The 26,394-nt window shown below is 38.9% G+C and overlaps 1 protein-coding gene across 1 annotated transcript in view; it reads right to left on the bottom strand.

Annotated features, from left to right (window-relative positions):
* Window positions 1-26,394, bottom strand: part of LOC117291268 (phospholipase D1-like) — a 50,400-nt gene that overhangs the window by 8,417 nt on the left and 15,589 nt on the right. Inside the window, exons 4-18 of the mRNA XM_033772897.1 lie at window positions 24,791-24,919; window positions 24,526-24,634; window positions 24,237-24,302; window positions 22,810-22,868; window positions 20,180-20,290; window positions 19,167-19,319; window positions 16,445-16,588; window positions 15,690-15,855; window positions 14,936-15,046; window positions 13,558-13,758; window positions 8,775-9,039; window positions 7,435-7,553; window positions 5,023-5,133; window positions 3,319-3,429; window positions 1,776-1,864 (exon numbers count right to left, since the gene is read on the bottom strand). Coding sequence (XP_033628788.1) covers window positions 1,776-1,864; window positions 3,319-3,429; window positions 5,023-5,133; window positions 7,435-7,553; window positions 8,775-9,039; window positions 13,558-13,758; window positions 14,936-15,046; window positions 15,690-15,855; window positions 16,445-16,588; window positions 19,167-19,319; window positions 20,180-20,290; window positions 22,810-22,868; window positions 24,237-24,302; window positions 24,526-24,634; window positions 24,791-24,919 — 1,944 coding nt within the window. The remainder of the gene's footprint in view (window positions 1-1,775; window positions 1,865-3,318; window positions 3,430-5,022; window positions 5,134-7,434; window positions 7,554-8,774; window positions 9,040-13,557; window positions 13,759-14,935; window positions 15,047-15,689; window positions 15,856-16,444; window positions 16,589-19,166; window positions 19,320-20,179; window positions 20,291-22,809; window positions 22,869-24,236; window positions 24,303-24,525; window positions 24,635-24,790; window positions 24,920-26,394) is intronic.

The raw sequence follows: 26,394 nt of genomic DNA, 5'->3' as shown, positions 1-26,394 counted from the left end.
ATTGCAAAACAGCGGGACCAGACGAAGACACGACCTTAGACTCATTTCAAGGCTGTATAATAACTTTGTTTAGCACACAACTCGCCTGCGCCACGGGTGCGTTCCACTGTTCCAGATTTTTCGACCGTACACACGGCTATTAGTGACCACACGCAGTGTGTAAACGTACGCTTTGCTTGCTGTGGGCTTAGATTGACCCTGCAGTAGAATGGATTGCGTGCCGCGGCAGAGGCCAGACCATGCGTTACAATGTATTGTTGAATTTATCTTTAGATCGCGCTAACCGCGGAATGTATTTTGGATATTTTTTTAGCGCTAATCATTTGTCTTAAGATCGCGCTAACCGCGGAATGTATTTTTTTGCGCTAATAATTTTTTTGAAAACGCGGAATTCCGCGTTTCCGCGGAAGAGTTGCATGCCTGTGTAATACATGTAGCTTTAAAAAAAAATGTCCAGTTTACAGTCATTTCAGTTTTTTTTTTCTGGTTGTGAAGCCAAGAACTCTCAAGAACCCAATGGAGAGAAAACAAGGAAGTTTTAGTTTTAGATGTGGGAGGAAAACCCCAGAGAGGGAAAATCACACAGTCAGTTAGGGACTGAGAAAAACCCAAAACAATGGCGATCAAATGAGAAATACCTGGATAAAAATAACGGGACAACCACTGTGGCAAACACCTTCTTTAACTGAATTGGGGTTCTGTCATGCGCATTAAAGGGTCTATTTCCTTTGTTTTAAACACGAAACACAATGTCCACAGATTTACATTAAACTTTTACAGTTTGAAGATAATGATAGTAGAAAGCTTCCCTTAAAATCTCACTTGTGAGGTGCAGTAGTTTTTGTAAAATGAGTAAAGCAATGTCACAGTGTCAGTTTTATAGCATGTAAAAACATATTAACTTGTTATGTGTGTATGGTAAAATACCAAAACTGGTTAAAACATTTTTACTAAATTCTCAAGAACTACAGCGCCTGTCTGAAGGGCAGCTTTCTACTATTATTTATCTTCAAACCGTGTTAGTTTAATGTAAATCTGTGGACATTTTGAAAAAGTAACAAAATCCTTTAAGCGACACACATGACCTTCACCTCGTAACATCCCACACAAACTGCCATGGATAAAACCAACCCCACACACTGTTAACACCAGGGCCCAATTTCATAAGGCTGCTGAGCACACAAATTTGCTTAACACAAAATTTTTTGCCAAAAAACAGGATTACAAATAAATTTCACGTGATTTTCAGGATAAGCAATCAACAGCTGAATACCAATAACAAGCAATGTGCAACTAATGGAAATTTGGTTGAAAGTCCTGTTTTTATCAAGAAATAGATGTCATGCTAAGCAAATTTTGTGCTTAGCAGATATATGAAATTGGGGCCAGAACTTGAGTCCAGTGCACTAGACTGCACGGCCACGACACTCCAGCTTGCTGAACAAGCTTTGAGGTGGATGGGTTACAAAATATAAACCAACAAGGCCCAACTTCATAAAGCCTGTAACCACAAAAATTTGCTTAGCATGAAATTTCTTCCTTGATAAAAACAAGATTACCAACCAAATTAGAATTTGTTGCATATTGCTTGTTACTGGCATTCAGCTGCTGTTTGCTCATCCTGAAAATCACGTAGAAATTTGGTTGCTAATTTTGTTTTCATTAAGGAAGAAATGTCATGCTAATCAAATTTTTGTGCTAACAGACTTTATGAAATTGTGCCCAGGGTGTCATGTAATATACCATAAGATCGGATGGCTTTATGCTGAACTTACTCATGAGCTCTGAGGATGCGATCATAAAGAGCTTTAGCGATGCCGTTTGTAACGCTAGTATCACAGTCAATGGTTATGAAGAACTGGTTCTGAAAACGAAAACAAAGAAAGCATTGTTGAATAAGTTTAAATGCAATATGCAGTTCTGTGTAAATGAGAAATAAAAAGTAAGTGGCCCGGACGTTGACTCTAGCAGAGTCTTTCTCAAAGTTTTAGTTACTGTGTTTAAATGCCTTCTAGGAATAGCACCGAGCTACTAATCGTCTACCAACCGCCACACTCAAGCTTGCGATCAGCTTCTGACACCACACGCCTAACCGAACAATCAACCATCAGAACACTCTCATCTGCTCACAACCGGTCTTTCTCCTTTGTTGGTCCCTGAAAATGGAACGACCTCCCAGAACGCATCAAAATTGTAACTCTTTGACATTGTTAAAAAAATCTCTCAAAACTAATTTGTGTCAGATGTAATTTGTTGTAGTTATAGTTCCATTGGTTTTGCTCTTTTCGGTGCTTTGATCTTGATGTAAAGGCACTTTACAAATATTTTGTTGTATGTGTATGTATGGTTACACCAGTTTACCTATTTGTGTGTGTTGTGTTGTCATTCAGCCTTTGAGAAAAAAACTTTCTTGGATCATGATAATGTCAGGATAACTACATGTAATTTCTTTGCATTCATACCACAGGTCAATTTAGTTGGTAAGCAGTTTGCGGTAATATTTTTCTTCTTATAGCCCCTTACCAAGTGTGGGTTTTAGCCTTGTTTGGGGCAAACTTGCATTAAAAACGTTTAAGATGATAGTAGTCAACTGTGGCCTCTTAATAGCGGCTTCTGGGTCACTGGCCCTTTTGGTACCCATTTACCCCTTGGTAAGAAAAGCTTATGGTTACAGTGTCTTGCTCAAGGGCACAAGTGTCACGACCGGAATTCGAACCCACACTTTGCTGAACAGAAGCACCAAAGCTTGAGTTCGGTGCTCTTATCCGCTCGGCCACAGCACCTCATAGAAAAAAATAACTTGAAGAAAACAGAGGTCACCATGGTCCAGTGGTTTTAGACTGCAGGACTTTAGGACTACAAGGATTGCAGGATTACAAGGTTGAGGGTTTGAAACCTACCAAGCTTACCAACGATTTCACAATGACTAGAATAAGTATTGTCGTCTAGTTACTGATTCACAATTTCTTGATTTGTACAATCCATAATCATAGATGTTAAAGCAGTGTATGAGAGTGATTAGTTGTTGCCTGTTTGACATTTATATCCCTATGTAAGGCAGTTTGCCACGTGCCCTTGACGAGAAGATCATCTAAACAAACAAACAGACGACAAAAAAAAAAACAACAAACAAACAAACATGATACCCAAGCCTACATCCGTATGGACTGTAAAAGGGGTAACCCTTTTTTGGAGTAGTGGCAACGGCCTCTAGAATAAAATAATTGTAGCCCACACCTTGAAGTGGCTTTCCAGCCTTGTGTGTCTGGCGACTTGCATGAAAAAAAAAATAATAATAACAAAATTCAATGTGCTCACCTCAATGTAGATATAATGCTTGGCCCGAGTGATGAGATTGATGTAAGCTTGATGAATGGAGTCCTCAGTGCGATGTATACCAACTGACCACTTACTGGCAGACCGCAGTAACTGTACAATAAACATTATATTAATAATAGTGGCTTCTTATATAGCGCACATATCCGTCACTCAGTGATGCTCAAGACACTTCAGCATTCAGTATTTTCCTGTAAGGTATGTGGGACTAAATTTGAATTACGAGACCTGCTCCTCTTAAATAACACCATGTAATGGTTTACAAGGTGCAGTGGCGCAATGTGCTTGCAATCAAACCAGGAACACCGAGGCGAACCCCTTCTCTTTTCGATAAGGGACCCTGGATAAACTAAAAATGCAGTCTGGTTTCTGTGCAATTAATATAATAATAATAATAATAATAGTGGCTTCTTCCGTCACTCAGTGACACTCAAGGCGCTTTAAAATAGAGTATTTCCTGCAAGGTATGTGGGACTACATCTGAGTTAGGAGACCTACTCCTTTTACATAGCACCATGTATAATGGTTTACAAGGTGCGGTAGCGCAATATGCTGCCAATCAAACCAGGAACACCGGGGTCAACTCATTCTCTTTTTGATAAGTGCACTGGGTTCTTTTACAACACACAGGACCAATGGCTTTTCTCTCTAGTCGACCGTAGTCGGAATCATTTCGATCGAGGCTTACACATCCCTGTCTATCTCTAATTAGGTTGGGAAAATCAGGAAACTGGAAACACCCCGATGTCCCTAGCAACTAAATGGGTATAGCTAAGCTTCCCTCTTCCCCATTTTCTCCTTCCATGTTTTGGTTACAAGGTAATATAAGCTGAGAGACAGGTTCTTTGGTGTGTCCGTATGAATGCCATAGGAGTCTCAGACGATGCTGTTGTATTTTGGTTCCTTACCATACAGTTCTGTATTTGTCATGTGTTGACTCAGTGACCATTAAAGCGTTTCCGCAGAATTTTTGTGTAGCACCCATCCAGTTTATCTTAAAGTTCCCTTTCTGTATATATTCTTTGCGTGTAGATTTTTTGTTCATTGAGAACTTGTCTTGGTATTTATTCTTCTGCCGCAGGAGTAGCTTTTGGAATTCTGGAGATTACTTACATGTAACTCTGAAAAGAACTCTGGTTATTAATTTCTACCCGTGGCCAAATTTCATAAAGCCTGTAACATAAAAACTTGCTCAGAACACACAAATTTTGATTAACAAAAACTGCTTACCCGCCAAAATTCTATAAAGTTCACAATGTTGGAACTGGTGCCCCACTAATGTGTTTACTAATCTAATAAACAGTATTTTCTACTTAACAGCTCTGTGATATTGGGCCCTGGGCAGAGGTAACCGACAGGGACTACTATTTTCACTTAGTGCATCGATCTGTGGCAGTGGACCTAGACCCCTTGCAATACGCACAGCGTACTCACATGTGCTTATCCTGGATGTCATTTTGGGTGTCAATCATGCACAAAAGAGAGTTGACACCCAAAATTATGCACATTGTTCGGAGCAAGGTTCTGTATTGTGTAAGAAATCAATAGCCCCCCCCCCCCCCCCCTGCATAACACAAAATGCTACAGGTACGCTGAGGTACGCACAGAGAACAGCTATTGTCCAATGATCTGCCTCCTATTTGAGATTGTGATGTCATATGCAATGGGTCTATACTTCTGACTTACCTGACATTTACAAGGAGTGAATTCATCTTTATGCTTTTGTTTGACGTCAATGGAAGATGTGGATTTAGGAAGTAACAACGGGTAATGGGTCAGCTTCTCTGCTTTCTGCTTCTACAATCAAAACATTTTTTAAATACATGTAAACACAAATAATTCAAATAATTAAATAAGAAAAATTGCTCCAAGTAAATTTGTTTAAGCCCAAACCCAAATCATTGCAAATTTACCCAGTCAGTTTATCACTTGATTTTCTCAAATACCTGCAGCCGATTTCACGAAACACTTGGATTAATCCTATCTCGAGTTAGGACGAGTAGCTCGTCCTAACAGCTTTCTCCAGAATACGATCAGAGCATTCTGATCGAAACGTCGAGTTGAAACCAACGGTTCTTTTCAGAACTGCCCCAACTCATTAGAGATAATACGTGGTGTTACCGCAAACCTTTCCATATCATATTACACCATGCAAAGTTTCAAATCCTACTCATCCTAACTTAGGATGGGTTCAATGCGTCCTAACGTCTTCGGATACGGAACTGAACCCGTCCTAAATCCTAAGATTAATCCAAAACTAGGAAGAGTTTGGTGAAATCGACGGCTGGGCACCTAGTTTCAGGAATAATGTTTAGTAAGGAAAAAAAGTAGGAAAATTTGTCCTAGTACAAGCTTAGGGCTGACCTACATGTACACATCGTGTAGGCTGTAATAGATTTTTCAGATCTTATTCATGACAACAAAAGTAGGAAGAACATCATGCCTGTAATTTGAGGAATATAAGCAGAGATGCCAACATTGAATTTTAAAAAAGAGTAGCATCTCCCAAATGTTAAGGGCGAACGCAGCTTGGGCTCCCTAAACCGATCTTTCTATTACTCTCTACAATGCTAATTAGCTCATTTTCAGGCATTGTTGTGAAATAACAATTACCTGTATGCATCAACAGAACAGCTACAAATGTTTATAATGGCCAGTGAAAAAAAAAATTGAAAAAAAAACCCTGATTTCCCTCATCTTCTGACTATGTTTCAAAAATAAATGTAACATAAAAAAGGGTGGTCTTACTTAAATGTAACATAAAAAAGGGTGGCCTTACTTAAATGTTTTTGTTTTAATGATCAGAAACGCAACAACAAGCTATTGGGAGAGTGAGGAGGAGAAAAAAAAAAAAAAAAAAAAAAAACGTGTCCGGATTTTGGGCAAAAAAATACGTGTCCGTATTTTGGGCATTGTCTGGGCATTGTCTGGACATCGACGCTACAATTACTGGTAGGAAAACATGGAAACTGTCTAGCTTAGACCTCACAGGCCACTCAGTTGAAGGTATTTTTGTTCAGAAGGTCTCCTTTTTTTGTCGCCATTATTTCGTACTTTTTTTGCCAAGCTTCGATAAAGTACATGTACAGCCAGCGTGGGCACAATAATAGTGGATACATGAGGAATGAGGTTACTGTGACACGTACGTTAGCTCACACACAACCTCATTCCCCACGCACGTGTGCACTATTCCCCCCATCATGTAATAGAGATCAATGGGTACGATCTAGCAGAAATGCACTAGCGTAAAAAATGCACACTCAGCCGGCCAGCCAGCGGGGGAGGGCACGCAACAATCATTACGTCGAGACACGTACATTGTTCGATTGAATTCGCCGCTATTATTCAACACTGCGTTCTAAAATTAAAAGTGTTTTTTTTCTTTTCTGTTACAATTGTTTTGATATTTTTCTTAATTTTTATTTCCACTTAATAGTTCATTAGTTGTTTGCATGTATTGTACGATTTAATAAAATTATATTGGCCGGCTTGTTTAGCGTGTTTTATTGAGTATTATCGTAGCGTCGTAGTCACGGCTCGAAATCGTATTTGCTACGCCCAAATCGTGTATGTTGGTATCTCTGTATAAGGGGTAACAGCTATAAAAAAAAAATGAATTTGAGTTTTTTACAACTTGTCACCATTTTTATATACTGTCATTTAAAGGAACATTACAGAATTGGTTTTGCTAGCAAAAAAGTTGCTGGCAGTGTAAGCACTTTATGTAATCAACCATATACATAAACTGACAAACCTGTAGAAGTTTGAGATCGATCGGCCATCTGGGTCACGAGAGAATAGTGAAAAACAAATTTTGCATTGCATCAATGCCAAAACAAAAATGAATAAATCGCTCACTGAGCGATAAACTCCAAACGCGAAACCAGATTATTTGTTTCTCATCAAATATGAAATTTCAGACAGAAATATTTCAAGTGATGTTTTCTACTATCATCATCACTAAACCGTGTGGGTTTTATGTAAATCTGTGATCTTCAGGATTTTTGTTTCTTACCAATTCTGTAACGTTCCTTTAACTTTGCAAAACAAAACACAACAAATGAAACAAACACTGTTAAGATGAAAAACGTATTATACCTTGGTGAAATTCCACCTTTGGATGAAGTGTCTTGCCACGTCAGTTGCTGCTTTACCGTACACGGCGGTGCCTATGTCATGCCAGGGCATGCGCGGTGTATTCATGCGGTCAACACCATCTAAAGGTTGGAAACAACATGCATGGGTTAGGATAAGCAGAGGAGGGGTGCAGGATGGGCGAAAAAAGAACGAAAAGTGGAACACTGAAGACGTTAAGACCAAACCGGTTTTGTTTTCAGAGTCAGTAGAAATGTGCTCAATTCCTGCAAAACATTCATAGCGAAAACAAGGCTGTAATGTATGAACCAGGCTTTTTATACAGGACAACATGGGAGGGTACAGACTATAGTGGAGTGCTTTGTGGACAGCATAATACTTGGTGCGGGGTGTTTTGTTAGCACCATTGCCAAGCCTGGAAGAGACCAAGAGGCTGTCCTTGTAACACCTGGGTGTGTTAGCTGGAAGCGGACTTCGAGTCTCGGGCACGGCAGCCGTGGCAATCCGCATCCCCACGCATTGGTTGGGCGGCTCTACATCCCCCATGATGCATGCAGAGAATGATGATGATGATGATTGTTCAGGGGTAGCAGACTCCAACTAACTTTTACCAAACTTATGCCATACAAGAACAAAATTTCCCTCAACTGCGGTACCTCTGCAATCCTATCTCTAACTTTGCAGAAAATTGGTTCATTGCAATCATTGAATGTTAAGCTTTTTCAGATGGCATTTCTGGTCATGAAGGATTCAGAACAGACCTGCGCCCCATTCATAACGCTGCTTAGCGGCCAATTTTGTGCTTACTGCCTGATTTCCATTTCATAGCGCTGCTTACCGTAAGCACACGAAAAGGCATGCTAACCTTCTGTTGCTTACTGCACCAAAATAAATGACGTCACAATGCAAATCCATGGCACAATATGGCCACCCAATTTTTCTGCTAGTCTGTGAAATACGCTTGCATCTTAGCAAATTTTTCTGCCACAGTCCTCACAAAAATTTGCTTACTGTTGAGCAGAGCTGTGAAATTTGGCCCTCCTCCTACTATGTCTTCATGATATTCCTGTCTGGTAAACTTGACAAACTGCCAAAAGGGGACATAAACACCAACCTGGAAACAGCCAATCTCCCTCATACAAACATTGCTTTAACGTCTATATAACGTCCACAAGCAAGATAATTTGATTCAGTAACTAGATGCCAATACTTTGTGCCAGTCAATGTGAAATCAGTGGTTTAGCTTGGTAGGGTTTAAACCCACAACATTCTGAATGCAACTCCTGTAGTCTAACCACTGGACCATGGTGATCTACTGGAGATGAACAGCATGAGTTCCTTACCTTGGAGAGATTCCGCTGGTGCCAGTACATCCTTTGCGATGAAGTTACAGTAATCCTTCCCGATCCAGAGCTTAGGGTTTCCAGGTAATCCCAGCTTATCCAGATTGTCCGCCACGTCCGTGTTAACCTCCTCATGGAGTAACCTCCGGATGGGGTTCATGAGGTACACGGTGGCGCTCTTCAGTCTGGGTCTCTTGAAGTAACCACCGGACTCCTCGTCCATTTTGTCGGGACTGAACGGGGGTGTCATTGGTGATGGTGGCGGCTGAGAAACAAAGAACAGAAAACAGAGTGTAAGAATACACAATAGGAGACTTTCTGTGACGATAGGTGGCAGCAGACGTACCGGGTAAAGCCATTGTTCTCAGAATTATGCGCATGCTCAGAACTTCGAAACAATGGAAATTTACCCCATAAGTCTGCTGCCACCTAGCGTTGGAAAGGATCCCATTAGAATCAGGAATAACAAAGTGATGGTCTGGTTTTTAAGTTGTATGATTTTGTTGGATTTGAGGTGTTGCATGGTGAGGAGTGAAAGTATATTTGGTTTGGGGTAACACCATGTGTGTATTTACTTACTGGGTAAATCATGTTCTTTTAAGAACTTGGTCTGCTATTTATTCAACTGCTGTGGAGAATTCTCAGATGGACAGTTCTTTTTAGAGCTGAGTAGTTTTCTGAATTCCAAAAAAATCCACTTTGCGGCAGTGGAATAAATAACAAGACAAGTACTCAAAGAGCACAATCTACCCATCAAATACACATGGTGTTTCTGCAGACCAATATACATTGTATTATTTTCATGAGTAATTCCCAGTGTTTTTATGAGAGGTCAAAATGTAATACTACTAAAGCTCGTTGTCAATAAATTTATTATAGATGTTAAAGGCAGTGGACACTATTGATAATTACTCAAAATAATTATTAGCATAAAACCTTTCTTGGTGACGAGTAATGGGGAGAGGTTGATGGTATAAAACATTGTGAGAAACGGCTCCCTCTGAAGTGCCATAGTTTTCAAGAAAGAAGTAATTTTCCACGAATTTGATTTCGAGACCTCAGATTTAGAACTTGAGGTCTCGAAATCAACCATCTAAACGCGCACAACTTCGTGTGACAAGGGTATTTTTTCTTTCATTATTATCTCGCACGTTCGATTACCGATTGAGCTCAAACTTTCACAGATTGGTTATTTTATGCATATGTTGAGATACACCAACTGTGAAGGCTAGTCTTTGACAATTACCAATAGTGTCCACTGCCTTTAAATTCAAACTGCCTCTAGCTACCGGGCAACCTCGGTAGTCTAGTTACATGTAGTAAGACACTGCTCTATAATTGCAAGGGTCGTGGGTTCGATTCCCACCCGAGTAATATGCCTGTGATATTTTGTCACAGGACTCGGGAAAGTACTGAGTATACAGTGCTAACACACATCAATGTGTAGGTAAATACTCAAATTAATAATAAATTTATTGTCAACCTCTGGTGAAAGTCCATGTTTAAAACAGTCAAAAAGAGTATTCCAAAATTTGATAAGTTGACGAAAGTTGGAATGAAAGAATGAGTAGAGCAAGGCAATGGCTCTTAACTCTTACAAGAGTTTCTAAGATGTAAGATATATGTAAATGGTTATTGCTAAGACTGTTTCTGGCTTAGCCGCTGTGGCTCGGTAACCCTTTTATTTGCATTGAAACATAGGCAGCCCTTGGCAACAGCCATAGCAACAGCAATAGCCACCAGCTCAGAATCAACTTTCAGTTAAAACAATGATTCTATGGATGACACAGTCTTACGATAATAAAAACAGTTCAACAAATTATAAATGTTCTTCATTTGGCTCCTGGCAGGAGAAACTGAGATGGCCATGGATGAAATGTGATGCAGTATTCAGGAGTTCAGTGTAGACGGACTTTACAAGATTGCCAAGAAAATATAAGCACAGAAATCTAACTTATCTTCTCCTCTTCTATGATGTGAGCACTTAGCTAAATAAGTTTGGGCTCACTTCATAGTAGTGTTCACCTACGCTTTCTGACATATATTTTAATGAATGAGATTCAGAGAGAAAATACCACTAAAAGGATGGCACGTGGGTGTTGTGACATACATGATAATAATTGCCAAAAATTTGTTGTAAAACTGGCAAAACTGAGAGGCTTCAAAAGATTTCAATGGGTGCATTCAATTAGCTTCCCCTGGTCGACCCCGGTCTGCCATTGGTATATTCGAATAGCTTTGAGGTCAATCCAGGGCCTCATACGGGTCAGCCCTGAGTGCCCTGCTAATGGAACGGGTCACTTTAGGCTGGCCGAGGTGCGCTGATGTCACCACGAGACCAGTGCGTTTTTTTTCTTCCAGGAAGAACGTGGATTATTATCTGCACACGTTCGTCCTGGGAAAAAAATTCTCCACCCGGCTGAGCACACCGGGTTGACCCGGGGAAGCTAATCACACGCACCCAATATTTTTACCGTCATACAAAGAGTATGAGAGTGGGGTTAGAGGGGGTGGTGGGTGGGGGTTGGAGACCTACTACGACTTTAAAAGGTTTGTAAAATATTGATCTTTAAATATTGTACATCACTTTTCAAGGAACATTTTTGAAGGCCTGAAATTAAACTGAAACCACCCATAGTAAGTCAATATGCATGGATATACACGCTTATACTGAGTTGGTTAAGAGTATTGTTTTTGTTTAATTACTTTTAACTTAGAAAAAAGGGATAAGGCAGGTAACTTTCTCTGTTGATTTTCTAATGGAAATTTGAAGGTTATTTAATTTTTGTTTTTTTAAATATCAAAAAAACCTCAAACTATTTTTAGTATTGGCCTGCATTTCCATTGACGTGTTAAAACACTTACAAGACAAGTTACAACATTTTGAAAAACTGCTAACATGTTGGATTCAAAATGGAACAATTTATTGCATTTCCTGTCATATGTATTCCCTTGTCATATACAAATGCAAGGCTGGAACTGCAAGCTTCGAATCTCTTCTTACACCAGGGCACAATTTCATAAAAAGTTGAAAATACTGCTGAGCAAAATTCTTTACTTAGCAAAGAATGTGTGAGGCACCAGTTGCAACAATGTAAACTTTATTGATATTGGCTGGTAACCAGTTTCTGCTAAGCAAGATTTTGCTATGCTTGGCAAGTTTTTATGCTAACTACAAGCTATATGAAATTGAGCCCATGTACCCTGGCTTGCGATTTTTACTTTCAACCAGCGGTTTTTACCCTGTCGGCTTGTAGAAAGCAAGATGCAATTATTTATGTGAATATCCAACACCTCTAACCAAGAAATTAATCACAAAATTAAGCTTGAACTAAGCTTAAGTGCATTAAGGCCGAGTCATACTGCAGCGTTAACGAAAACGATAGGCACAAAGAGAACGCTCCACGCAGAATACGACCATGCTTATTCAACCAATTGAGGGGGTGCCTTTTCAATGTTCTCGTTTTCGCTCTCGTTATCGGGGCCTGTGTGACCGGGCCTCTAAGCACGTTCTATCAATGATCTCTATTTCCTGAGAAAATAGTGGTAGAACTTAAAGACTAACTATTACATCAAAAGAAGCTATCATAGGCAACGACTAATTCACTCTATCTGATGAAGTGGTTGTTTCTATGAAAGCTTATCCAGTTTTTCTTTTCAAGTGCTACCACGACCTTCTTTGTTTCATCTACCAGACTAACACTGCTAATTTTGATTATTCTTTATTAACTGGTTCACCTGCTGCAGACAGGGAACCAGACTAGCAGAAAAACTGAATGATTTGAGCATGAGGTGATTTGAGGGTGGAAATGGGGGTCAAGGTGCTTTTTGACCTGTGACCTGTAACATTTGACCTACTTCATCATCATCATATTCATAATCATCGTCATCACAACTGATGTAATTGGATATACCAAGATCTTCTGGATATTGATTTGTTCTATAGTCCATCTGAAAACAAAAAGAGTTTCTATTCATTTTTAAGACTTTCAGGGGTGCATCCCACTAAATAAACTCCCTTGCTAACTAATATTGAATTTCCTAAACAAACAAACAAACAATACTTTTAAAGGCATTTGATACTATTGGTTATTGCTCAAAATAATTGCCATCATAAACACTTTACTTGTTAGTGATCAATGGAGAGATGTTGATAGTATAAAATATTTTTTGAGAAATGGCTCCCTCTGATATAATGTCGTTTTCGAGAAAGAAGTTATTTCTCACTCTTTGATTTGGAGTCCTCAGCATTTGATTTTGAGGTCTCACACCTGTTGTGTGACAAGGTTTTTTCTTTCTTTCATTATTATCTCATAACTTCAAGGACCAATTGAGTTCAAATTTTTACAGGTTTGTTATTTGGTGCATGTGTTGAGATACACCAAGTGAGAAGACTGAGAAGATCTGAGACAATTACCAAAGGTGTCCAGTGTTTTTAAGTCTATCAGCCTCTTGCAAACCAATCAGATACATTATCGGACAAACTAACTTCAGACTTCATTTAAATTTTTGGCATGTCAGCTGTTCCAAATTTTTGCTGAGTACCCCAGACAAAGACACAACTCACACTTAAAAATTAGTTTTTTTCCCAAAACTTACTCACTGCCAGTATTCATGAAAAACTCCTCCCACTTCCCATGTAATTGTTTTATTGTTTGTAATTTGGTGTATTTTTTATGGAATTTTGGTGTAATTTGCGCCTTCCAACATCCTCTGATGGATATGGCGCACACAAAAATGAAATTAATTATTATTTTTATTAAAAGTAAACATTGATACTTACCAAGGGTCTTTGCAAGGATGAGTCTTTGTTATGGACAAGAGCTGAGCCTACATCAGTGAGTCGATGCTTGAAATCATCCCAGCGTCCATAGCATATATCCAGCCCTCCTACAAACGCTACCTTCTGGTCTATGGCCACTAGCTTCTCATGGTGGGCCCACAAGAAAACCTGACCAGGGTTGTGGTCGGGGTGTCTCATCACCTAAGTAAATGCAAACAATTAAAAAAAAAAGGTAGTTTATTAACACGAAAGATCCTCATGATAATACTAATAATTTTTAGTTCTTTTTATAGGGCATTTCACAAAAATTAATCAATGCGCTTTACATTAGTGCCCTGGTCATTGGACCAATAATATTCCTTTAATCTTTCTCTCAAATCCCAGGAAATAATACAGCCCTGGGCTTCCGTGGCGATCCAAGGGATTTTTTCAAGCACAATATCAACCCCTACCCTCGCAGGTACCCCTTTATACCCCTGGGTAAAGAGAAGCAGTTATAGTAAAGCATCTTTCTTTAGCCAACAAGTGTCATGACCAGGATTTGAACCCACACTCTTAATGAAGACTTAACCACCAGAACTTGATATCAACACTCTCAATCACTCTGCCACGACACCCTACATCAAATAATAGACCGATCCATTAAGCTCCGCCCCATTGCGTATTGACCAATCACAACGCAACGAAGGTCCGACATGCGTGCGCGTATGCTTGGCGCGCGCGGCAGAGTTGTGCATTGAAAGGCATTGGAGAGGCTCACGTGTTCTTGCTCACACGTGCATCGTGGGTGGAGCCTAATGGATCGGTCTATTAACCCTACAGGTAGATCTCAAATACAGTGTCATCAAGGAGCTTTATTGACCCTTACCCTCCCATATCTTCAAAAATCCTGTCCACATAAAGGAGGATTCAGAACTAAGATTGGGAAACTTTATTCACTTATTTTTCTGCTGTGGTTAGACAATCTAAAAACTCTGTGGTAAAGGCAGTGGACCTTATTGGTAATTACTCTAAATAATTGTTAGCATAAAAACTTTCTTGGTTATGAGTAATGGGGAGAGGTTGATAGATATAAAACATTGTGAGAAACAGCTCCCTCTGAAGTAATGTAGTTTTTGAAAAAGAAGTAAGTTTCCACGAATTTGATTTCGAGACCTCCAAATTACATTTTGAGGTCCCAAAACCAAGCATCTGAAAGCACACAATTTTGTGTGACAAGGGTGTTTTTCTTCCATAATTATCTCGCAACTTCGACAACCAATTAAGTTCAAATTTTCACAGGTTTGTTATTTGTGCATATGTTGAGATACACCAACTGAAAAGACTAGTCTTTGACAATTACCAATAGTGTCCAGTGTCTTTAAACACCAGTCCTCACCTTAATGTTGGGGTGCAGGTTTGTGAGTACGTGCTTGGTGTGTTTGCTGCCTAAGTCAAGGGCAACCTCCAACTCCTTGTATAGAAGGACAAAAATCTTCACGCCTTCGGCCTGTTACCATGGAAGTGAATGATTTATCAATCAGAATCGATAAACTGTTATTATGAATTGAATAACACCAGGCACATTTTCTGTTCAAACAATTTATCTCCGGGCAGACAAAACCACTCATTATTTTTTACAACAGGCACGGAGAGCAATGTTTGAAGTATAGGATCCATTATGTAGGACTCAAGATGATGCAATGCAATGCATCTGCAGCCAAGCGAGCCAGTAGAAAAAAAGGTAACCTAGTCTTTGTTTATGCGATGGGACCTCTATGGATTATTAGAGGCGTTTCACAAGTCTACAGACGCCCATACAGACATTGATATGTCGACACTTTTTGTGTTCACGTGACGCATATCCGCGACTAGTGCATTTTTAAGTCATATTCTGGTTCAGTGCGACTCTGGAGCACCAGTCTGAAACGGCTGTTAGTTGCTACAGTTCTGTTGAATATTGAAGAACATTCACCCATAAGACAAAATGAGATCAATCTTATGTTAATACGCCAAACTGTCGTTTCTCACTTGATTGTGGACTTGTAAATAATTCAGCTCCAATAAAAAAATTATTTAGCTACAAGCTCTGTGAAATTCAAACCGTGACTGTTCCAGCCTGAACACATTCTCAATACAACCAAGGCACGTACCGCTTTCCTCTTGAGAATGTAATCGAGTCTCCACCACGGACCCTCCATGGCCGGTCGTTTGAGATAAATCTCAGCATTCAGCCACCAATCAGTGATGAAGATCTCTTGTTCAGCTTCCTCCAGGGCGTCTGCTAGAGCTTCAAAATACTTGGAGCCATCGACAAACCTGAGGACAGGATACATCAAATGTTTCTATAATAGACCTTATTCACGTGACGTCATTCGAGTGGGGCGCACTCACCTAGAGGTTAAAAGGAGCATGTTCATTGGCCAATCCTGTGCGCGTACAAATCTGTGCGTTTTGACTGTTTCGTCACCGTTTTACCTCTAAGATGGCGGCTGGATGACGTCAATGCATAGGGACTCATCGCGTTTTTATGCCGCACAGGGTTATTAGAGGTAGGGTCACAAGGTCCAATTTCATAGTGCTGCTTAATGGTAAGCAAATTTTCGAGCTAACTGTTGCAGAAAAATTTGCCAAGAAAATTAGGCAGCCATCTTGCTTGTCACCATGGATTTTCTTGTGCCTAGCATGTTTTTGTTTACAAATGCTTTATCAAATTGAGCTCAGCTGAAGATCCACATTTGATTTTACTTTGACCAAATTATACCGCCAAGAAACCGAAGATGGCCTCTCCGAATCCCCCCGCCCCCCAACAATAGAATATCACATTATAATGAGTATTCTCTCTCATCAGAGATCCTTCTAATTAACCCATATCTTCATTTCCTCATTGGTCTGGTGATTTTCTTACCATCTGGCGTAGGTATCCGGCCTCTCCGGCCCAAAGGCATTGAATCGATGAATGTCTTTGTATTCAGACTGGGATATCATCTCCATGATTTCAACCATCCACTGTCGAGCCATCGGCACCATGTCACACTTCACTAGTAGCTTCCTAAAAAATTTTAGATTCAATTTGATTAGATAAGATTAGATTAGATAAGATTAGATTAGATAAGACTAGATTAATTAGTCGCAATCGGATAGGATTTGCGGCCAATTTCATAGAACTGTTTACAGCCATTGGACACTTTCGGTAAACAGTATTGTCCAAAGGTCCACACTTTTTGTATCACAACTTACATATAAAATAACAAACCTGTGAAAATTTAGGCTCAATCGGTCATCGGAGTCGGGAGAAAATAACGGGAAAACCCACCCTTGTTTCTGCACGTTTCACCGTGTCATGGCATGTGTTTAAAATAAATCTGTAATTCTCGATACCGAGAATTTATAATTGTTTTAATGTTTTCTCAAAAAGTAAAGCATTTCATGGAATAATATTTCAAGAGAAGTCTTTCACCATTACCTTCTGTAAACCCTGTAAGTTATTTGTAAATCTGTGAACTTTTTTTTTTCTGTTCCGAAAGTGTATAATGGCTTTAATGGTGGGCAGAGTGCTCTGTTTACTCCAGTGGAATAACATTTACTGAAGTGCTAGCATATTTTACAGGTCAGAAAGACATAGGGAGTAATCAGAACAGTCAGTGTTAAAAAACACCAACAAACACACTTGTCCTTTAGTGATCTGATATTATCAAGACGTATGTAAATCATTATCAGATCATGGACATGATATGCACTGTCAATGATGAAACGGGTAGTATACATGTGAAGGCCTCCAAAATAAAATGTGAAATTACTTCAACTATTGCGAGCTAGTAAAAGTAAAAATGACTGCAACAAAGCTGTTTGTCATGACAACTGGTAGTCAACAAAAAATTTTCATTGTGCCATACAGCAAGATTACCCCCACTGCAAGTCCAAGGCATAACCCCCAGTGTATGTCCAATGCATACTGTTTCTCTGTATTAAGCGTCATGGAGCATTGCTTTTGATGGATTTGGCGCTATATAAATGTTGTACTATTACTCTTATCATTATTTTAACCCCCAGTGTACGTCCAAGGCATAATTGGCATCATTTCACTGTATACTCCAGACATCTAGGCCAGCGTACAGACATTGTGGCCTATAAACTCTATGGGACGTAACTGCATTACTCTGCATAAATTGCAGCCATAAAATTGGGTCTTATTATTCCTATTTGACTGGTTCTAGTATTAATACAGGGTCCAATTTCAAAATTATGCTTACCACAAAAGTGTTACTGGCCAAAATACTATGTAACAATTACAATGTGACTGGTATCCTCCTTATTTTCGCTTAGCAGACGATATTAAGGGAATGTTTTCTGTTTGAGTAGATGTATAAAATTGAGGCCTGGTCTCAAAAGTGCAGTCGTCTCTGTCATAAAAGCATTTTGTCTTTGACAAATAAAACTTGTTTAATAACATTTTGACAATAATTGTCCCCGAATTACTGTGGACGGGAGGGAGGAAATCATTAATTTGTGCACATTATTAATAATAAATCCAGCTTATATATATACTACACTGGTCATTTGGGAAATAGTATATTTTGTTTCATACTTTCTACATAAGTTAAACAGTGTTGAGAAAACTAACATCTAAACAAGTTTTGAGGCGTGTCAGGTGTCATGACCGGGATTCGAACCCACACTTTTCTACTGACACCAGGGCCCAATTTCATAAAGCTGTTAAGCAGAAAATTCTGCATAGCAAGTTTCAAGGCAAAGAAAGAAATGACTGGAGTATCAATTCGCAGCAATGGTAATTGTACGGTTTTCTGGCTGGTAACCTTTTTTTATGATAAGCAATAGATTTGTTTTGCTAATTTAATTTTTTTTTTTTTGCTAAGGAAATGTTTGTGCTGAGCTTAAAGCCATTGGACCCTTCCGGTACAGAAAAAAAAAAAAGTTCACAGATTTACAAATAACTTACAGGGTTTACAGAAGGTAGTGGTGAAATACTTCTCTTGAAATATTATTCCATGAAATGCTTTACTTTTTGAGAAAACAGTAAAACAATATCAATTCTCGTTAACGAGAATTACGGATTTATTTTAAACACATGTTATGACACGGCGAAACGCGCGGATACAAGAGTGGGCTTTCCCGTTATTTTCTCCCGACTCCGATGACCGATTAAGCCCAAATTTTCACAGGTTTGTTATTTGATATAGAAGTTGTGATACACGAAGTGTGGGCCTTGGACAATACTGTTTACCGAAAGGGTCCAATGGCTTTAAGTCCGGTGAACTACAGCACGCCAGTACAGACTCTCATCCTGTTCTAAATGAGCGGGTGTCGTGACCGAATTCAAGCTCTGGTGCTTCTGTTTGGCAGAGTGTGGGTTCGAATCCCGGTCGTGGCATTTGTGTCCCTGAGCAAGACACTGTGATATAATTTCTTCTCTCCTCTGGTACCTGTGAGGGTATAGATGGTTCTTGTGATTGATTTAGCCGAGTAGCGCATGGTTATGTTGCACAGGCTGCATTAAGGCCCAGTGACCAGGGGTAATAATGTTGCAAGCGCTTTGAGGCGCCCTCCAGGTGTGAAAAGCGCTATATAAAAACTGGTTATTATTATTGTTACTAAACATTCATATTTACCTGTACTGATTAGAGATTGTGATTCCTTTATTCACTCCGGTTTTCTCGACTCCCCATTGAACGTCAAAGTCTTGATCTGCTAGCATGACGGCACGGACATGACCGTCCCTCGGTCTCACATACGCAACAAAGGAATCCTTTGTTATCAACCACCTAAACAACAACAATCGAATAATGCAGGGTGAAAGACATCTTTTTAGTCTCAAAGTAATGCAGTGATTAATTTTGTAAATCTTGTTTGTTTTATTTTCCTAATGAACGGGTATAAGGCTGTTGAAAAAAATCTTAATCTTGAGTGCGAAAAGCCTGCTTACATTCATTTATCTTTGGTTTTAAAAGCCCTTCTCTGCAATCTGGCATGTTTGGGGTGATCCATATGGTTTTATCTTCATGTTGTCATGAATTTAATATTAAAAACTAGATCACTTCAGAAGTAGCCGTTTCTCACAATGTTTTATACTATCAACAGCTCTCCATTGCTCATTACCAAGTAAGTTTTAATGCTAACAACTATTTTAAGGAATTAACAATAGTGTACAGTGCCTTTAAAGAAACGAACAATATTAGCAATCTAAATTGGCGTCTTGTGCTGATAACAAAGAAACTATTTGTCTCTAAAGGGTTGGTTACACGAGGAACTGTCGACATGTCCATAACAGGCCTGTGGCTGTACATGGAATTATATACTCTAACCCAGTTACTGCACGTTGCTCTGGCCTTCCAGCACACTATAATTGTGAAGGTGCCCTTTGTAACGTGACGGCCAACGGGCGAGCATGCAGTAACTGGGTTAGACTTCTCAAATGTAAAGCCACAGGCCTGTTATGATCAATATGAGTGACCCCCTTGAAAGACAGCTAGTGGACACTATTAAAGGTCTATAGGCAGATTTTCATATTGGTCATCAGAACTTGGAAAGATTGGTTTATTTTCAGGGCAATTTCTACAGAATCAGCTGGCATCACTTTGGGCTAACGAGAAAGCTGCCAACGGAAGTTTAGTTCCCAGTTTACCTTTTACTGTAGTGCGCTGCTACTGTTGTGCAGTGCTTGCAGACCAGACATGGGCAACACCTTGTGATGGGAACGCGTCTTCCTCCAGACCGCTTCTGCACCCAACCTTCCCTGATGGATTGCAAACAATCATAGACTCCATTCAGTGAAAATACATCCAATCATTTTTAAAAGAAAAGTTTAAAAGAAAAACACCTGACAGCACAAAGCCAAATTATGTGACACTCAGGCCTCAAATTTCCCGGCGGCCACGACGGCCATGGCCGTCGGTGCCCTTGCTTCTGGCCGTGGTGCCCCTCAAAAAATTACCTTTTCCAAGGCCATAATTGCCGTGCCCTTAATTCCCGTTGGCCGTCGTGCCCTTTTTAAAAGAAGTTAAATGCATTTTCAGTGTTGTCTAGAAGCACCAGCTGCCGCGATTTTACGGAAACCTTTTTACCCAGTTGTCAATGATTACGAAAACAAACTTTTCTACACACACGAAGCCGACAGTTGGAGATCCTTTTCTGTATTTAATGTAGTGCCCATACACTATCCAGGCCTCACCTGGGAGAATGATTGACACTCCTATTGACACCCAATTACTCTTATCTTAATCCACTACAGTTTGTTATACAATTGTTTCAGTTTGTAATACTTTTGCTCCACACAAAAGAAAAGCGCTGTGTGCGGTGTCTTTGTGGTTAATCCTCTTCAGTTTGTTAAACTTTTGCTTCACTCAAAAGGCAAGCCAGTGCATGGGTGTCTTTGTGGTTTTGTGACTTGGTTTTGTGACTCATAGGAGTGGATGTTGTGTTCTTTTTAACCTGGAAAGTGTGTTGACATCTTGTGGCATGCAGTTTTACGGTTTGTTCATGAATAAGATATGATTTATCAATATTTTGTTCATGCAAACTGTTTCATCGGGTTAACCACCCATAGGGAAACCTCTGGCCAATTTCCAAATTTATTTTTTAAAATTTTGTGTATTAAACTTTCAGGATAACTAATGCACTATGGTGTTATTTTGATTAACAACTCATAGTTTATTATTGGCCTTGGTGCCCTTTTTTAGATTTCATTTTTGGCCTTGGTGCCCAATCTACTGGCCTTGGTGCCCCCCAAAATTTGGCTTACTCCAAGGCCAAAGTGGCCTTGCCCTAAAAATGATGAAGTTTGAGGCCTGGACACTACAAGAATTTTTTTTTTTAAAAGTTATAATATAGCAAAATCGGGGTACAGATTAAATGTGGATATAATACAAAAATTAGTATTTTAATTCAGCCCATTATTTAATGAAATTTCTATCTATGTCAGGGATTGATTTCAATTGCTTAGCAGAGAAAAATGCCATGCAAAATGTGTCAGTTGCTACTCAAAATCCATCAATTGCTACTCAATGTTAGCATTCACTGTACACAAAATCCGTTCAGTCAAAATTTGTTGCTATGCAAAAAAATTGTTGCTATGCAAAATTGTTGGATGAAATTGATCAGTGTATCTATCTACATCTAAAATGTGTAACACAACACAATGATGAGATGAATAAGTAGGTACAGGATATCAGGAACTTTTTTCTATAACCAAACATCAGTAGAACCTTTGACTTTGTCCACTCCACATGTACATAGCCTGCGCTGCGAGAGACCCTGCCAATACAAGGTCATACAATGAAGCAATACAGGAAACCAGTCCTAGACAATCTCAAATAGGAAAATCCATTCTCGTTTTACATTTCAGTTTTCTCATTATTTTCCTGGGCATAGTGCGTTACAGCTAGAAGAATGTCTCTTATGCTGCCGAGGCCAAGTTACACTGCAGCAATACAAAAACGATAACCACGCAAAGAGAATGCATTCTATTGGTTGAATTGCTCTACGCAGAATACGCCCACGCTTATTCAACCAATCGAGGGCTTGCATGTTTAACGTTCTTGTTTCCCTTCTCGTTATACACGTGAGCACTGTATGGTTTGGGTATATACAGACAAATTTACCCAAACCAATTAGTGTTTTACATGTAATGTTTCATCATATCTCAAAATGGCTTATTGCAGTTGGTTGCCTCCAAGTTGCCTGAAAATATTGCCCTAATGTACATTATCTGACATAGTCTTGGGCACAAAATCCCTTTAGAAAAATAAAATTGCAGGAAATTCACAGGGAACGTTCGTCCTGCCACCAATTAATGTTATCTTATTTCCCACTTCAAATTGTCTAAAAATATAGGTGTGACATGGCCTTGGGCCTGAAATCCCTTTTGACTACAAACAGGATACGTGTACATGTAAACCATAGAGGTAGAATTAATGTGACCCATTCCCAGAAAATATAACCCAAGGAAATTCACGGGGAATTTTTATTCCTACCCCCACCTCTTTATCTTTTTCCATTTTATAAAATTCTTGGGACAAAAGTAAACACCGAGTTTGCAGACATGGTACATTGTGCTTTTCAGGTTTTCTCAGGAAATCATTTGATTCCCCCACCCCAAAAAAAAAGAAAACATGTGATGTCATTACAACTATAAAATCATTAGTGCAATTTGTATGGGTTTGATAAAAATGCCTTTGCTTTTTTTTGAGCTCCTGTTATGGTTATTTCTTTATAAATAAATAAAACATACGTGAGTGTCATAATGAAATAGCTTACTTTCCTTTGGGTCCTAGCTCATCAACAAACGACAGATGACTTACTTCTAGGAACTCAAGCTACAGCAGAAAGTCAAAGATGCATAAAGAAAAAAAAAAAACAGAACAAAAATTATCATCTGCAAAGAAGGTCATTGGATATAAACAGTCATGTATTCAACTTTATTTTTTATGGACTGGAGCAGGACTTGAGCCAAGAATCCTCAGATAAAAGGCTCGATTTCACAAAGTACTAAAAATTCACTGAAGGCAAATTGACATTATTACCATAGTATTGTGACATCACACTTTACTTAGCAACTTGAACTATGATTAAATTACAGTAAGATCAATCACAGCTTTTTGTGAAATCTGCCCCATAGCTGGCTTCCACCTGTATTTGTTGAAATCTTTGACAAAACATTTGGACTCTACACATGTATCTGCATAGGGAGGCCGCCAACATAGGGCCAGATAACTCAGTTGGTAGAGTTCCAAATAATACAGAACGAACTACTAAAAACATTTTATCAGTGCGGAATATAAAGGATGTGGAAATTATTGCACAATGAGTTTCCAAGGGCTTTGTATTTCCGACGGCGGATGCGTGCCATACAGCCTTGAACATTGAGCAATGTCAAAGTTTGCTATAAACAAAAGCCAACTGCAAATGAGAAACTGCATGTACATGTTCCCTTACAATATTGCTACAAAGAGAAAATCTGCTGGTAACAAATGACAATTTTACTACAATGGATGAGTCAACAAGACATGCCATCAACAGTAGCTATTTTTAAGGCATTAATCATACAGATAACAAAGCCATGGGTGACAATCAAGTTCAAACAACACATGAATAATACAAACACTTTAATCAAATACGCTTCACTAGTTTCCCTTGCTTTAAATGGATGGAAAAATATTGGGTAATGACTCTGAAAACTGATAGCAATAAAACTGATCTTAGGATATTATAATGCATTTTGAGAATATTTTCACTTTGGAATACTGCGATAATAGAAAAGGATATCCCTTTTTATCCCCAAAACATTTGAATATAAGATGTGATACTGACAGTAACTTTCTCAGATTGTGTATTTCAATTGCAGGTTTTCATCCTGCGTGGACAAAAATGCTCCAGATTTTCGGCGACATCTCAAAAACACCACAACCTTTTCAAATTATATTTTTATTTATAACAAGTACTACAACTACATAAGATTTAAACAAACAAACAAACAAACAAACAAACAAACAGTGAATTCAAATTACCAATTGTACGCAAACCCTCGAATCATGGAGGTAGAAATGCTCTTATCAATAACATTGGACTTAATGATTTTGAATGATATTGAATAAGGTCAGACAGTAGAGTTATTATTCAATTGTTATTTTAATAACAATTTAAAACAATTTACAAAAAGTCTAGTATCCTTTTTCTTCACTTACCATTTGTGGATGATTGCGGAACAGTGGGTTTCTGACTAAGCTTTTCAAGTAAACTTCATACTGATGCTGTGGGAAAAATCAGAATGCACTTATTGATTAACACTGCATAAAAACAAATATAATTTTATGACTCTATTTTTAATAGTGTCTTAATGTAGTCACTAGACGTTTACCTAGTTGCTGTCAAATCATATAATCTTTGACATTTCCTAATAAGCAAGATTTGTCTGTGCTTAGCAAGATTTTATGCTTCAAGGATTTATGAAATTGGTGTTTGAGGCTTTTTTACCATTCTTTTGGGTAGCTGTGGGGCTCTGACCAGTGCATCAGGTGTCCTCGGAAAATGAGCAATATCGTGATCTCGAATCGCTCTGAATGTACGCCACCTTTCCAGATGACTGCAAGGAAAACAGAAAAAAATTGGCATACAATTGTTTTGTTTTACTCATTCATCAATTTGAAAATGGGTTATGAACAGACAAATCATTGCAAAGAAGGATGGCACTAAAAATATTAAGGCACTTAAAAAATTTGCTTATCTTATCTTATCTTACCTCTTGTCACCGATGGGAAGATGCAGACGAGCTTTATACAGCAACATCTCCTCATGAAGCCTCAGGAAATCATTGCTCCTCCTTTGTATGGTCCACACGCACGCACCGTGGTTCACATCAATGTAGTATCTGCAGCAGTAAATATTGTTTAACGATAACAACTTTTTGCATCGGGATTTAAGGAATACAATTTGTTCTAACCCTTACACCGTTGTGTATTTAAAAAACATCAAAATGACTTGAAGTAACACAAAGAGATGATCTATCTCATTTGTCATGCCACTTCGATACTCAACATAATTTATAGATACCAGATTCATTGTTAACATTTTTCACAAAGATATTACACAATGAGGTATCTGTTATTACTCAATTAAAGGCAATGGACACTATCGTAATTACTCAAAAATAACTATTAGCATAAAACCTATCGTGGCAATGAGTAATGGAAAGAGGTTAAACATTGTGAGAAACGGCTCCCTCTGAAGCGACATAGTTTTTTAGAAAGAAGTAATTTTTTACAAATTTGATTGCGAGACCTCAGAATTAGATTTTGAGGTCTCAAAATCAAGCATCTGAAGGCACACAACTTCGTGTGACAATGGTGTTTTTTCTTTCATAGTTATCTCGCAACTTTGACGACCAATTGAGCTCAATTTTTCACAGGTTATACTATTTTATGCATGTTGAGATACACCAGGTGAAAAGACTAGTCTTTGACAATTACCAATTAGTGTTCAGTGTCTTAAAAAAAAAAATATCATTGGCCTTGTCACGTCATGATTCTACTGGCCCAAACGCTCCATCTACTTAGTTCCTGTATCCAGAGGCGTTAGGACGCATTGAACCCATCCTTAGTTAGCTTGTCCTAACTCAAGATAGGATTAAATCCTAGCGTTTCGTGAAATTCCTGCTGGCCTTGGGCCTTCAGGTAAGTGTTAATTGTGGGCCCTGATGGGGTCATGTGACCCCTCCACGTAACTCCAGGCCTTGATACAGTTCAAATCTGAGCATAAACCTCTTCCCACCCTTGATATTGTCTTTTGTGTCTCCTTCTTCTTGTGATGAAACCAGTCCCTTCTTTTGTTTACCCATTGCTTTTACCTTTGTGCTCTCTCTCTCTCTCTCTATTCATGGAATTCCAATTCACTGCTTATTTTATAGCCCCATGGTTACACCACATGTACCTGTTCATGTTTGTTGTGCTGTCATTTTGCCTTTGGGAAAGACTCTGCTAGGGTTGAACCATCATGCCATTTACTTTTTTTTTTGCATTTATACTCTGTGTCCTTTTGGTTGGTAAGCAGTATGCTTACTGATCAGCTGATTCTATTTTCTCATTAACTATTCAGGCCTTGCTCTTAAGCTTTTGTTATGTAGCAAACCAGACTAATAATAAACTCTCTGTTTAAATTGCCACAGGAAGTTTTAGCAGCCCAGATCATGTTTTGTCACTGCATCTTTCTGAAGATCACAGCCAGTTTAATAGGCAAATAAAGTTACCTCAAACACTAAATAATAAATGAACACATTTTACAAATGTATTATTCAAATCTGACTGGAAAGAAATACGAGCATAATCAAGTAGGTGGGACAGGGCAAGT

This window comes from Asterias rubens, chromosome 6, assembly GCF_902459465.1.
Source record: "Asterias rubens chromosome 6, eAstRub1.3, whole genome shotgun sequence".
In the NCBI taxonomy this organism is placed as follows: Eukaryota; Metazoa; Echinodermata; class Asteroidea; order Forcipulatida; family Asteriidae; genus Asterias; species Asterias rubens.
This window is presented reverse-complemented; position numbering and strand designations above follow the sequence as displayed.